Genomic DNA, 13,890 nt, shown 5'->3' with positions numbered 1-13,890 from the left:
GACAGCCCATAGGACAGCCCATAGGACAGCCACAGGACAGCCCATAGGACAGCCACAACACAGCCACAGGACAGCCCATAGGACAGCCCATAACACAGCCCATAGGACAGCCCACAGGACATCCCATAGGACAGCCCATAGCCCAGCCCATAGGACAGCCCATAGGACAGCCCATAGGACAGCCCACAGGACAGCCCACAGGACAGCCCATAGCCCAGCCCATAGCCCAGCCCACAGGACAGCCATAGGACAGCCCATAGGACAGCCATAGGACAGCCCATAGCCCAACCCATAGGACAGCCCATAGGACAGCCCATAGGACAGCCCATAGGACAGCCCATAGCCCAACCCACAGGACAGCCCATAGGACAGCCCATAGCCCAACCCACAGGACAGCCCATAGGACAGCCCATAGCCCAGCCCATAGGACAGCCCATAGCCCAGCCCATAGCCCAGCCCACAGGACAGCCAGGCACAACATGGCTGTGTGTGTGAAGATGAGGCTGTGGCTGCTGCTCCTCGCAGGGGTCTCTCTCAGCCAGGTGACCCGTGGTGTCATGGCGGCCCCGGAGACGGGGCAGTGGAGGATGACGGTTGTCAATGTGAGTAACGTGAACGTTAGTGCTCAGAAAGAGGGTGACGTTATGCTAGCACTAGCTAGCAGGCTAGGCTAGGCTAACTAGCTCTCTGACACTGTTGTTAGCATAGCGAGATAGCTTTCTAGTAGTGTAGCAGTCATTAAACAGGACATGTTATCTCGTAAAACGTTATCTAGATAAGGTTTGTGATGGTTAACCTTACTGTAGGTATGAAACCATATTTACTGTAGCTATGCGACTGTATAACCCAGTAGCTAGCTAGCATGCTAGTTGCTAGCTGCCTTGTAGTGAGTGTAAGATAAGAGGACAAACCACTGGCTAAGATGGCCTTTGCTCCTTCTATACCTCCTTCTATACCTCCTCCTATACCTCCTTCTATACCTCCTTCTATACCTCCTTCTATACCTCCTTCTATACCTCCTTCTACACCTCCTTCTATACCTCCTTCTATACCTCCTTCTATACCTCCTATACCTCATTCTATACCTCATTCTATACCTCCTTCTATACCTCCTTCTATATACCTCCTTCTATACCTCCTTCTATACCTCCTTTTATACCTCCTTTTATACCTCCTTCTATACCTCCTTCTATACCTCCTTCTATACCTCCTTCTATATACCTCCTTCTATACCTCCTTCTATACCTTCTATATACCTCCTTCTATACCTCCTTCTATACCTCCTTCTATATACCTCCTTCTATACCTCCTTCTATACCTCCTTCTATACCTCCTCCTATACCTCCTTCTATACCTCCTTCTATACCTCCTTCTATACTTCCTTCTATACCTCCTTCTATACCTCCTTCTATACTTCCTTCTATACTTCCTTCTATACCTCCTTCTATACCTCCTTCTATACCTCCTTCTATACCTCCTTCTAAACCTCCTTCTATACCTCCTTCTATACCTCCTTCTAAATACCTCCTTCTATACCTCCTTCTATACCTCCTTCTATACCTCCTTCTATACCACCTTCTATACCTCCTTCTATACCTCCTTCTATACCTCCTTCTATATACCTCCTTCTATATACCTCCTTCTATACCTCCTTCTATACCTCCTTCTATACTTCCTTCTATACCTCCTTCTATACCTCCTTCTATACTTCCTTCTATACTTCCTTCTATACCTCCTTCTATACCTCCTTCTATACCTCCTTCTATACCTCCTTCTATACCTCCTTCTATACCTCCTTCTATAGATGCAGTGAACTAACAGTATTTAACATTGTAGCCAGCTAGCAAGCTATGATAATGACCAATATCTCAAGCGGGTATTGTGTTGTGGTTCTAGACCTGGCACAGACAAGGAGAGCAGTATTTATTATTCATTTTAGCTGAAGGTACAGTTTTCCACTGAGGCAACGTTAGTGCCCTCCCTCCATATCCTGTTGCGAAGATGAGACAGCAAGGCTGTTGTATGCTTCCAGGGAATAGGCTTAACTAAACACACACACACACACACACACACACACACACACACGGCTCTCAGCTGTGCCAATGTAAACACTCAGCATCTTTCTCCACAGACCACAAGACCACTGCTGCTGAGGAAATCTATGTATAAAGACACCAATGTAGAACTGAAAGGTAGGACACACGTGACACTGTGGATCTGACTGGAGATAAGTATATCTCTTTCTCCGAGGAAAGTGGAAACATGCTTCTTTAGTTAAAAGAAGAAGGTTTGAATCCTTTTCTTATGTTTTATCTTTTAGTTGTGTCTTTTGGCTGCCCAGAAGAGGTGACGTTTACTATTAAGTGGTATCTGAAGTTCTATCCCTGTCACAATGAGTTCAACAATATAGAGGTGAGTGAAATACATTCTACTTGTAGATCTTTCTACTGTTAGTCTCTCTCCAGACTCCAATATTACGTTGAATCGCTGCGCTCTGCACACTACATAATAGAGTCTGCCTCTTCGCTGCCCAAGCTGGTGTTCTGAGGGCGTATCGACGGGTAAAAATTGAAAACATGACAGGTCGTAGCCGCAAATGAGAGACGCTAGCCCAGGTTAGATGGGCAGGGGCCAGGTTGGGTGGGAATGCCTGAATGCGAAAGTCGTTACTGATTGGTGTCGTCAGGATTCTGGCGCTACTAATGAATTGCCAGGATCTGGACAGTGGATTTTTGCCTGAAGTGTCCCAGACCCATAGAGAGATGTGCAGCATGTATAAATGTAGTTAGCATAGCTTACGTAGTGAATCAGTGAAAGAACTCTCATGGGTCTGGCGTTGAGACTAACTACTGAACCAATTTACAGTGACTGTGAGGGTAGCACATTTTAGCAGCCATGTGTGAAAGAGGCTGCGCTGTCTTAATGATTGATGGTTTTGGTGTATAATTATGACTAGCCGCTTACATGTCTGTACATTTCACCTTTATACTGCAACACCAAAAAATATGTTTTATGCAGGAGATGTATGATAGGACTCCACTGAGCAGAGGGGAGGGTCTGGACCCCAACCCTCTCGGACCGGGGGAGTGCATCGAGCACAGGCACAGGCCCCTGACCTGCAATAGCAGCTGGTTATCCTTCCCCATGCTCAATGTAAGAGGCTGTTAACTTGATTACATACACACAAGCATACACACAAAGTTTGTATTGGTTAGCTGACTAGGTGACATGTATTTAATACTGTTGCAGATTATGTGACAGGCTACTGAACAAGAATTACATATTTAGAAAGGGTCACTGAACAAGCAGCCAATGCTGTGTCAACCCTGTCATTGATAGGGACTCTGTGTGTGTGTGTGTGTTTGTTCCAGAAAGCCAAGGCGAAGCCACGCCCAGTAGTGCCACATCTGGCCCCGGTAAGAGATAAGTGGGGGGGGGGGATTTGGAGGAGAGACTGAATCCCTTGTCTCCTGTATAAAACTAGACTAGCTTTGTTTTGTCTATTGTGTTTTCTGCTTTATCATTGTATGCTACTGATATTGTATACTGCTGGTGTCTAAATGAATAAATATTAGCCTACTCATTATGATTAGACTACCCCATCGTACTGGATGCCACCTCCCCTCTCCAACCTGTGTTTGTTTATTTGTTTCCTCTTTGTTGTTTGTCCCAGGATGACAACTACACCCAGTGGACCATGGAGGAGGTGGTGCAGGGCTCCGGCGTCATAGCCACCACCTGGAGGGACGGCCCCTACCTGCTGGTGGTCCAGATCACCTCAGACAAACCAGAGGCCCACTGGAACCTGACAGGTAGGATCTCTGACTTCTCACTGTTCAACAGCTTCAAAATACCACTTCTTTAGGGGGTTGTTTCATGTGAGGACACTAAGCGTACCTCTAGAACCTGACTGGTAGGATCACTAAACACTGCTCATGGTGTAATGAAGGATAGATTCTGTATGGGGATTAGGGCTGCACGATTCTGACAAAAGATAATAATTGCGATTATTTGCTTCAAAATGGTAATTGCGATTAATAATTGCGATTAATATTTAATATATCATATTAATATATAATAACCAAGATGTCTGGTGATGTCTGTTGTTTATGTTTCACAGTGAATGTGGTGATGAAAGGCACTCACGGCTTCATCTCTGTCACGGAATGGCCGCTCATGATCGTGAGTAAACACCATCTGTTCTAATCGGACATAGTGTGACTCGCACTAACTCGTTTTCTATTTAATTAGGGTAATCGCCGTGGGGCATCGGTAAAAATGCTCTCGAGGTGGATTTATTTTTAGTGACCTTTATTCCATTTTCATGCATTGTGCAGCATTAATAGGTCCAGAATTATGATTTGTCATTTGTGTGGTTCTGAAACCATAGAAAAATATACCTGCAAGCAAGGATGAGGGGGGGGCAAGCAGTCCAGCAGGGCAGAGCTGAATCAGATCCAGTATGGCAGCTGCGTCAACTAGGTCAACATGACAAATGGCCAGGTCTCATCCTTGGGACCTCCCACGCCACCGTATCACCATACACAGAATAGGCTCTGTGCACCAGCTTCACTACTTCCTGAAAGTCACTTGGCTTCTTTATTTCCTGTCCAATATGATTGGATTAAGTGATTAATCAGGTGTGCGCTGGGTCTGCCGCACACCTGATTAATCACTTAAGCCAATCATATATGACAGGAAATAAAGATGCCAAGTGACTTTCAGGAAGTAGTGGAGCTGGTGCACAGAGCCTATTATTTAAATGATGCAAAATGTTTTGTTCCTCAAAATGGGGTCCTGAGTCCATGTTCAAAGCTCTCAGCGTTGCTGGGATATGACCTCCGCTTTGCCGCTGATTTCGATTGGCTGTGATGGGCAAATGCTTTCGAAAATCAAAAAGCCATATACTGATACCTTGTGAGAATAGGTCTGAGGAATATCTGTAGCAAATTCGGTGAAAATGGGGGGGGGAAATTGTGGCCTGTGAAATAAAAAAATAAAAAAAATAAAAATCCAATATGGCTGCTGCATCATTTAGGTTGGCATGATTTTTTTGACATTGATTTTTTTGCGCTTCTTCAAAGATGGGGTCCCGAGTCCAAGTACCAAGTGCTGAAATAAGTTAACTAGAGACGACACATTACAGTGATAGTGCGGTCGGACAAATAGTTCTGTTTCAAATGGAACTGTTGTTTCAACATTCAGCTTTAGATGGTGATTATGGGTGTGGTGTACTTCCTGAAAGGGCTACTGTGATTCATGTTGATCAGATGGATTAAGTGTGGTTTATGTCTGTAATAGATAACCGTTTTCTCTTGCTCCTTCTCCCTCCTCCTCCTTCTCCCTCCTCCTCCTCCTCCTCCCTCCTCCTCCTCCTCTCTCCTCCTCCTCCTCCTCAGTTCTACATGGTGATGTGTGTGGTATACATCCTCTACGGGCTGCTGTGGCTGCTGTGGTCAGCCTGCTACTGGAAGGACCTGTTGAGGATCCAGTTCTGGATCGCGGGGGTGATCTTCCTGGGCATGGTGGAGAAGGCCGTGTTCTGCGCCGAGTACGAGAACACCAACACCATCGGAGCTGCATGTGAGTCACTCAACTACACAGATTACAGGGGGGCAGACTTGTCACCTTTTAGGTGGAAGTAGCCGTTTTTTTAATCCAAAATATGTCATTTTGTTTGATCAGTGTATGTATGAGTTTGGATGTTTGTCACCTTTTTCACCTGTGATCTGTTTGCACCTCTGAGATTAATTTATTACATGAATTTAACATATTTGGTCTGATTGAGATGAAACATCTCTGTTAAGAGAGACCTGCCTGGCCAGGAAAGCAGCACACAGCGTTTCAGACAAACTGCATCAAAATTCAGAATGCAGAACATTTTAATTGACTAGATGGTGGACATGCCTCTTCTATCTTGGGTGTCTGTTGTAGCTTCTTCAGTGCTATCCCCAGGTGAGATGTCTGCAAGATTGTTTCATTCCAGAGCAGCGTGTTTCTAGGAGTGGGCTACCATGGCTCAAGCTCTCCTCTATATCTCTATGGATTGAATACTTAGACCCGTGACCATTCTAGACAACACCAAGCTTTCAGAAAGGTAGACGCCTGGAGATCAAGATCAAGAACGTTATTACACAGGACAGCAGAGTCGCTGCCCATCTTTCGTCGCAGGCTCAAAACTCATCTCTTCAAGAAGTACTACAACAATCCTCCCGCCTAAGCACTTACTGTATTTTATTTTATTGTATTATATTATATTGCACTGTACTTTAGATTGCTATTCTTGCACTTTGCCTTCAGCACTAGATTATGGTCTTAGTCACTTGTTTTAGAGAGAAGATGCACTTGTGAGTTCTGGCAAGTAGTAGTACATTGACTCTTCCTACGTTAAATGCAATTATTGTTAGTCGCTTTGGATAAAAGCGTCTGCTAAATGACTGGAATGTAATGTAATGTACACAAAGTGATTGTGTGTGTTGTTGGTGTGCCCTTAGCCCCAGGCCTGCTGATCTTTGCTGAGCTGGTGTGTGTGGTTGGTGTGCCCTTAGCTCCAGGCCTGCTGATCTTTGCTGAGCTGGTGTGTGTTGTTGGTGTGCCCTTAGCCCCAGGCCTGCTGATCTTTGCTGAGCTGGTGTGTGTTGTTGGTGTGCCCTTAGCCCCAGGCCTGCTGATCTTTGCTGAGCTGGTGTGTGTGGTTGGTGTGCCCTTAGCCCCAGGCCTGCTGATCTTTGCTGAGCTGGTGTGTGTGGTTGGTGTGCCCTTAGCTCCAGGCCTGCTGATCTTTGCTGAGCTGGTGTGTGTGTTGTTGGTGTGCCCTTAGCCCCAGGCCTGCTGATCTTTGCTGAGCTGGTGTGTGTGTTGTTGGTGTGCCCTTAGCCCCAGGCCTGCTGATCTTTGCTGAGCTGGTGTCGGCCCTGAAGAGAACCCTGGCCCGGCTGCTGGTGATCATCGTCAGCCTGGGCTACGGCATCGTCAAGTAGGTCCACGGGCTACCTCCGAGCTTTACACCATGGATGGATGGACGGACAGACAGACAGACAGACATACAGACAGACTGTGTGTGTCTGTGTGTGTGTGTGTGTGTGTGTGTGTGTGTGTGTGTGTGTGTGTGTGTGTGTGTGTGTGTGCCTTTGTGTGTGCCTTTGTGTGTAACTTTGTGTGCAACTTTGTGTTCTTGTGTGTGTGTGTGTGTGTACCTTTGTGTGTGTGTGTGTGTGTGTGTGTGTGTGTGTACCTGTGTGTGTGTGTGTGTGTGTGTGTGTGTGTGTGTGTTAACCTGCGTGTTCCTCTGGTCTGGCAGGCCTCGCTTGGGGACAGTCATGCACAGAGTGGTGGGCCTGGGCGTCCTGTACTTTGCCTTCGCCAGCATCGAGGGTGTTCTGAGGATCACTGGGGTGAGCAGGGCTTCTCACCGCATGCGTGTTCATTGTGTGTGTGTGTGTGTGTGTGTGTGTGTGTGCTCATTGTGTGTGTGTGCTGAATGTGTTATGTTTTGAAAATATGTGCGCATATGTGTTTGTTGACTGAAGGGTCGAGACAACGGGCCTGCCCTCATCACAGCCATTGTTCTAGCTGTGTTTGACTCCTGTTGCGTCTGGTTCATATCCTTCACTTGGACACATCTCACTGGCACACACACACTAACACATACACAGTAACACTAACAGACCCCCCACGCACATACACACTAACACTAGCACCCCCCCCCCCCCCACACACACACACAAACACACTAACACATATACAGTAACACTAACACACCCCCCACACACATACACACTAACACTAGCAGCCCCCCCACACACACACTAACACATATACAGTAACACTAACAGACCCCCCACACACATACACACTAACACTAGCAGCCCCCCCCACACACACACAAACACTAACAGACCCCCCCACACACACACACGAACCCTAACAGACACCCCCCCCCCCCCCCCCACACACACACACAAATGCACTCTCTCATATATACATGAAACACATTCTAAACTTAATACACTAAGTGTACACACGGTGCTGCAGATGTCCGATGTGTAAATGTAATTCTAGCCTTAGCGTTCGTGAGTTGTGTACTTTCAAGTTTCTCATAATCCTTTGGGTGTTAGCTTGTTAATCTGGTGAAAGGTGTTTTCTCTCTGGTCAATCCCTCTGTTTCCCGTCTACAGTCATTAACGCTGCATTACTTCGTCCTACCTTGTGATGAGAACAGCAACAGCAGTGGCAGCTGCGTTAAAAATAAAAAAAACATTACAACCCGCAACCACAAGGGGCAGTAGAGCAGTAAAGCAAACCCATTATCCTACACTGGTCATTCATTGCAAGTTTTAACTTCAATAATAATGTGTTGCTTTCGTTTTGCTTATAGACTTTGTCAATATACACAATATACAATACGATGTACAATTTAATATAATACAAAGAATACACTTAGTTTAAGCTATAGGCAGTTATACTGTAAGCTGCAGCCTAAGTTACTGCCTGCCAAATTGAGTTTGCTTGCTCAATGACTCCTCCTGGCAGCTATTCTATAACACTGAATAAGGAGGTAGTCTGGCGTGGTCTGGACGTCGCAGGAAGGACGAAGTATTACAGGAGGAATGACAGCACCTCTCATCACTTCGATATCTACCCAATCCCTCTTTCTTTCTCTCTACCACTTGTGTTGCTCTCCTTCTCCCCATCCTCTCTCCATCTGCACCCTCCTCTCCTCCACCCCATCACTCTCTCCTCTCCTCCACCCCATCCCTCTCTCCTCTCCTCCACCCCATCCCTCTCTCCTCTCCTCCACCCCATCCCTCTCTCCTCTCCCAGGCGAAAGACTCTGACCTGGCCCTGCTGGCCAACATCCCCCTTGCTCTGCTTGACTCTTCTCTGTGCTGGTGGATATCCTTTGGTGCTCTGCTGTCCTCTGGGCCTCTAGCCTGAGTCTGACTCTGCTGTGGCCTGCTGGGTCTGACTCTGCTGGCCTGCTGGGTCTGACTCTGCTGGCCTGCTGGGTCTGACTCTGCTGTGGCCTGCTGGGTCTGACTCTGCTGGCCTGCTGGGTCTGACTCTGCTGGCCTGCTGGGTCTGACTCTGCTGGCCTGCTGGTTCTGACTCTGCTGGCCTGCTGGGTCTGACTCTGCTAGCCTGCTGGGTCTGACTCTGCTGGCCTGCTGGGTCTGACTCTGCTGGCCTGCTGGGTCTGACTCTGCTGGCCTGCTGGTTCTGACTCTGCTGGCCTGCTGGGTCTGACTCTGCTGGCCTGCTGGGTCTGACTCTGCTGGCCTGCTGGGTCTGACTCTGCTGGCCTGCTGGGTCTGACTCTGCTGTGGCCTGCTGGGTCTGACTCTGCTGGGTCTGACTCTGCTGGCCTGCTGGGTCTGACTCTGCTGGGTCTGACTCTGCTGTGGCCTGCTGGGTCTGACTCTGCTGGCCTGCTGGGTCTGACTCTGCTGGCCTGCTGGGTCTGACTCTGCTAGCCTGCTGGGTCTGACTCTGCTGGCCTGCTGGGTCTGACTCTGCTAGCCTGCTGGGTCTGACTCTGCTGGCCTGCTGGGTCTGACTCTGCTAGCCTGCTGGGTCTGACTCTGCTGGCCTGCTGGGTCTGACTCTGCTAGCCTGCTGGGTCTGACTCTAGCCTGCTGGGCAGGGCACATGATCCATCCCTGCCCTCACGATCCCCGTCTATGGTCTAGTCTCTGGATAGTGCCTGGGTGGTATGACTCTGTCTTGTCTATTGGTGAGGTGTTTGGTCTCCAGTCCTGTCGTTTCCTTGACTGTGCGCCTCACATCTTTGTGAGCCTGGCCCAGACCATCAAGACCCTGAAGCTGAGAAGGAACCCTGTCAAGCTGTCTCTGTACCGACACTTCACCAATACTCTCATCTTCGCCATCATAGGTGGGAAACATTGATGATAATAATGACAATAACGTATGTATTTAATCATGTATTTAATGTATACCTTTCCCAAGGCGATGATGATGATTGTGGTGTGGTAATGTTGTGTGGGGGGTTAGGGGCAGGTTCTGACTGACCTCTGACCTCTCTCTCCTCCTCAGCCTCCATCATCTTCATGGTGTGGACAACGAAGAAGTTCCGGCTAGCAGATTGTCAGTCGGTCAGTGTGTCATGGTGGAACGGGCGTGTTTGCTTCAATGCTGCAACAGTAACGGATAGTGTTTTTGACAGGACTGGATGGCACTGTGTCAATGTTGTTTTTATTTATTTGTTTGTTTGTTTGTTGACAGGACTGGATGGAGCTGTGGGTGGATGATGCCTTCTGGAGGTTCCTTTTCTCCATCATCCTCCTGGTCATCATGTTTCTATGGCGACCTTCAGCCAACAACCAGAGGTGAGGTCATGTTGCTACAGCATTGGTTTGACAGCTGACCTATCAGACGACTGCTGTGTATCTGACCTCTGACCCCCTCAGGTACGCCTTCACTCCACTGATGGATGACTCAGATGACGAGGAGATAGAGGAGTTCCTGGTATCAACTAACATAGGTAACTTGGTCAACCCTGCCTCTAACCTCGTCGACCCTACCTCTAACCTGGTCAACCCTTCCTCTAACTACACTTATATAGCGCTTTTCCACCTTAGCGGCATTCAAAGCGCTTTACAATGGCCTCTCATTCACCCATTCACACACACACTCACACATCAATGGCGGTAGCTGCCATGCAAGGTGCTAACCTGCTCATTGGGAGCAATTTGGGGTTAGGTGTCTTGCTCAAGGACACTTCGACATGTGGACAGTCGGAGCCGGGATTCGAACCGCTGACCCTTCGATCATTGAACGACCCGCTCTACCAACTGAGTTACAGCCGCCCATACTGTAGCTTGTTTCCAGACATTCTCGCCGTAGTGTGAGCTTCTGGGTACTCAGAATAACTCTAAAACCTGTGTAACCCTGACCCTAACCTTATAACCTAGTCTGTGGAGAGCTCTAAATCTAACACATGTACAGCACCTGTCTACTTACTAGCCTGGACATGTTAATGTCCCCTCATGCTTCCATCTCCATAGCCTCCAGGGCTAGCCGAGCTCTTCCTCCTGGTTCTTCTGTGTGGTCATCGTGGTCTGTGTGCTCCTCTCTCTCCTCAGCTGATGGCATCAAGTTGCGATCCACTAAGAGTGAGACCAACGGCTCAGCCAAGCCCTCGGCGGCATCAGCAGCCAGCCCTGTGAGTACAGCCTCTCTTACTCTGAAATGTAATTTATTGTAATGTATTGCTTTATAAATGTTCTTAGCCGGTAGACAAACATACTCCAGGAGCTTGCTCGATCGTCTTGTTGAGAGGGGTCAGGGAAGAATTTTTACAGCTCACTTATCTGGCCCCCGGGTGATTACTGTTTTTTTTGCTTCCCTCTGGAATATGTAGAGTGGGTCGTATGCCCACCTCCCTTGTTCTCTGTAAAGCGCATTGTGTTGCCTCTGGGTAAGAAATGCGCTATACAAATAAAGCTTTGATTGATTGATTGATTGATTGAGCACACACCCTGGGTTCACCGGCAGGATACTACATGATGGGACTCCTGGTTGCTCACTCTACTAACTCTACCCCCCCTGCTCTCTCTCTCTCTCTTTCTCTCTCTCTCCATCTTTCTCTCTGCCTTTCTCATCTTCTCTCTCTACCACTCTCTTTTTCTCTCCTTCCTCTCTCTCCCCCTCTCTCTCAGGATGAAGACTTGAAGTGGGTGGAGGACAACATTCCTACCTCTCTGTCAGACGTGTAAGCAATGTCACATGATCATACATGATGTCACATGATCATACTTGATGTCACATGATCGTACATGATGTCACATGATCATACTTGATGTCACATGATCGTACATGATGTACCACATCGAAGCTGAGAATAATCAGATTACCAGCACCAGATTCTCAGATGTTCCTCCTCTCCCTGTCTGTCTGTCTGTCTGTCTGTCTGTCTGTCTGTCTGTCTGTGTGTAGAGCTCTGCCAGTCCTGCTGGATTCTGATGAGGTAAATGTTACAGTATATCTTTCAGTATATCTTTCACATCAGATGCTACAGTGTGATAGTGAATTTATTTGGAAAACATTTGATTTTGAGCACAGGCGTGTGTGTACCAGACATGTACCAGTCATTCATGAATTTGGGTCTTGTTTGTTTTCCAGGAAATCATGACCACCAAGTATGAGATGTCCAAGATGGAGTAAGGAGAGATCAGCTCAACCAAGGAGGTGCCGGTATGGACCCCAGCATGGAGGGGAGGGTCAGCCTTCCTCCTGGAACCCGCTGGCTCCTCTTCCCCAGAAACAGAGCAGAGCGCAGGGCTGGAGGCTCCATCTCTGCCTGGGTCCCACTGCCCCCCCCCCCCCCGCGCCTCCCATCCGCCCCCCCCTCGTATAGACACAACCATGATGATGACATCTGTTCATCCCCCTGCAAATCTCCTGGTTGGAAAGAGCCTTTTGTTCCAAAGAGAATTGTTCACATCATATTACTTTATGTATTTATTTGATCGATTTTTTTTCGTCAACTCGTTGACCTTTTTTGTGCTTTGGAGATGAGCCCGCACATGTTCTCTCCATGGTACGGTGTGTTTTGAATGCTATCTCCATGATAAGCAGATACGACGTGTGTTCCAATGGCTGTTGGGTTGTTTGAACCTCTCTTTCTGCACAGCGATAATGAGGAAATGGTTTAGTGTTATTCATACTTCTCAACAAGGGAGCCGGGCCTAGTCTCTCGAGACCATCCTGATGGTGATGACCAATGAGCTGGCGAGATCGGGATGCTCTCACGAGCCTAAAGCTGCCCAGCTTCCTTCTCCGAATATAATGTGACAAGTCTAATAAGTTTGTGTACTTTGTGTGTGTGTACTTTGTGTGTGTGTGTGTGTGAGTGGTATATATGTATATGTGTGTATATATACAGGTATATACCATGTATGGGTATACACTGTACATATTATATGTGTGTGTGTGTGTCTGCGTGAGGCAGGGACACATGTTTGTCTAGGCTGGGACTCATGATTCATACCATGTGTGTGAATTGCGCAGTACTAACAGAAGAGTTTTTGTTCAACGTTGTGTAGACTTGCAGGGTGTGGGGTTGTGGGGGCAGTAGTGTACTCGCTGCTGAGGGGGCAGTGTGTGCGTTAGAGATGTGTTATTTTGATGTGTGTGTGTGTGTGTGTGTGTGTGTGTGTGTGTGTGTGTGTGTGTGTGTGTGTGTGTGTGTGTGTGTGTGTGTGTGTGTGTGTGTGTGAGAGAGAGAGAGAGAGAGAGAGAGTTGCTGTGTTTAAGAGTGGAGGTACAGTATGTGTTCGGTGTGTTTGAGGGGCATCTTTGCTCTTCGGTGACGCAGCAATATTGGTCCTTTGACTTTAAGGGTTACTCTCCTCTGAGCTCCTGCTACTGTCTGACATGAGCTTATGTATTTACACATCTTTAAGTGTACTTAAAGCCTCGGTTCAGTTCTGTTTACTTTTACATTAATTTTGTTATTCTATATTATTGTCTGTCTAGAGTCGTCATAGAAACAAGCACAATGGGGAGAGGGGAGGGGACAGAAGTAGGGGACAAACTGACAGACTTGGGAGATGATGGCTGCTTGTGCCACATGGGGTTCCGTTGTGTTGCAGTCCTCAGTCATGTGACGGGGAAGGTTCCGTTGTGTTGCAGTCCTCAGTCATGTGACGGGGAAGGTTCCGTTGTGTTGCAGTCCTCAGTCATGTGACGGGGAAGGTTCCGTTGTGTTGCAGTCCTCAGTCATGTGACGGGGAAGGTTCCGTTGTGTTGCAGTCCTCAGTCATGTGACGGGGAAGGTTCCGTTGTGTTGCAGTCCTCAGTCATGTGACGGGGAAGGTTCCGTTGTGTTGCAGTCCTCAGTCATGTGACGGGGAAGGTTCCGTTGTGTTG

At 47.8% G+C, this 13,890-nt stretch overlaps 1 protein-coding gene across 1 annotated transcript; it reads left to right on the top strand.

The window, feature by feature from the left end:
- The first annotated feature begins 468 nt into the window (after nt 1-468).
- tmem87b (transmembrane protein 87B) lies at nt 469-12,329 on the top strand. The gene is made up of 19 exons (XM_084458813.1): nt 469-602; nt 2,132-2,192; nt 2,321-2,412; nt 3,019-3,153; nt 3,372-3,416; nt 3,674-3,812; nt 4,121-4,182; nt 5,400-5,583; nt 6,877-6,976; nt 7,301-7,394; nt 8,824-8,895; nt 9,784-9,892; nt 10,054-10,112; nt 10,243-10,346; nt 10,428-10,501; nt 11,103-11,182; nt 11,679-11,731; nt 11,956-11,986; nt 12,142-12,329. Exons 1-19 carry the CDS (start codon nt 480-482, stop codon nt 12,181-12,183), a joined length of 1,659 nt encoding a protein of 552 aa, XP_084314939.1. The 5' UTR covers nt 469-479; the 3' UTR covers nt 12,184-12,329.
- The last annotated feature ends 1,561 nt before the right edge of the window (nt 12,330-13,890 follow it).

Source organism: Borostomias antarcticus, assembly GCF_949987555.1.
Source record: "Borostomias antarcticus genome assembly, chromosome: 25".
In the NCBI taxonomy this organism is placed as follows: domain Eukaryota; kingdom Metazoa; phylum Chordata; class Actinopteri; order Stomiiformes; family Stomiidae; genus Borostomias; species Borostomias antarcticus.
The sequence above is the reverse complement of the archived record's forward strand: the minus strand, read 5'-3'. Positions and strand labels throughout refer to the sequence as shown.

Excerpts from the sequence above, each read along its gene's own strand:
- tmem87b (XM_084458813.1), top strand. The coding sequence starts at position 480 with ATGGCTGTGTGTGTGAAGATGAGGCTGTGGCTGCTGCTCCTCGCAGGG. Across the intron at positions 9,893-10,053 it reads TCTCATCTTCGCCATCATAG|CCTCCATCATCTTCATGGTG; the intron begins GTGGGAAACATT and ends TCTCCTCCTCAG. Across the intron at positions 11,183-11,678 it reads CGGCATCAGCAGCCAGCCCT|GATGAAGACTTGAAGTGGGT; the intron begins GTGAGTACAGCC and ends CCTCTCTCTCAG.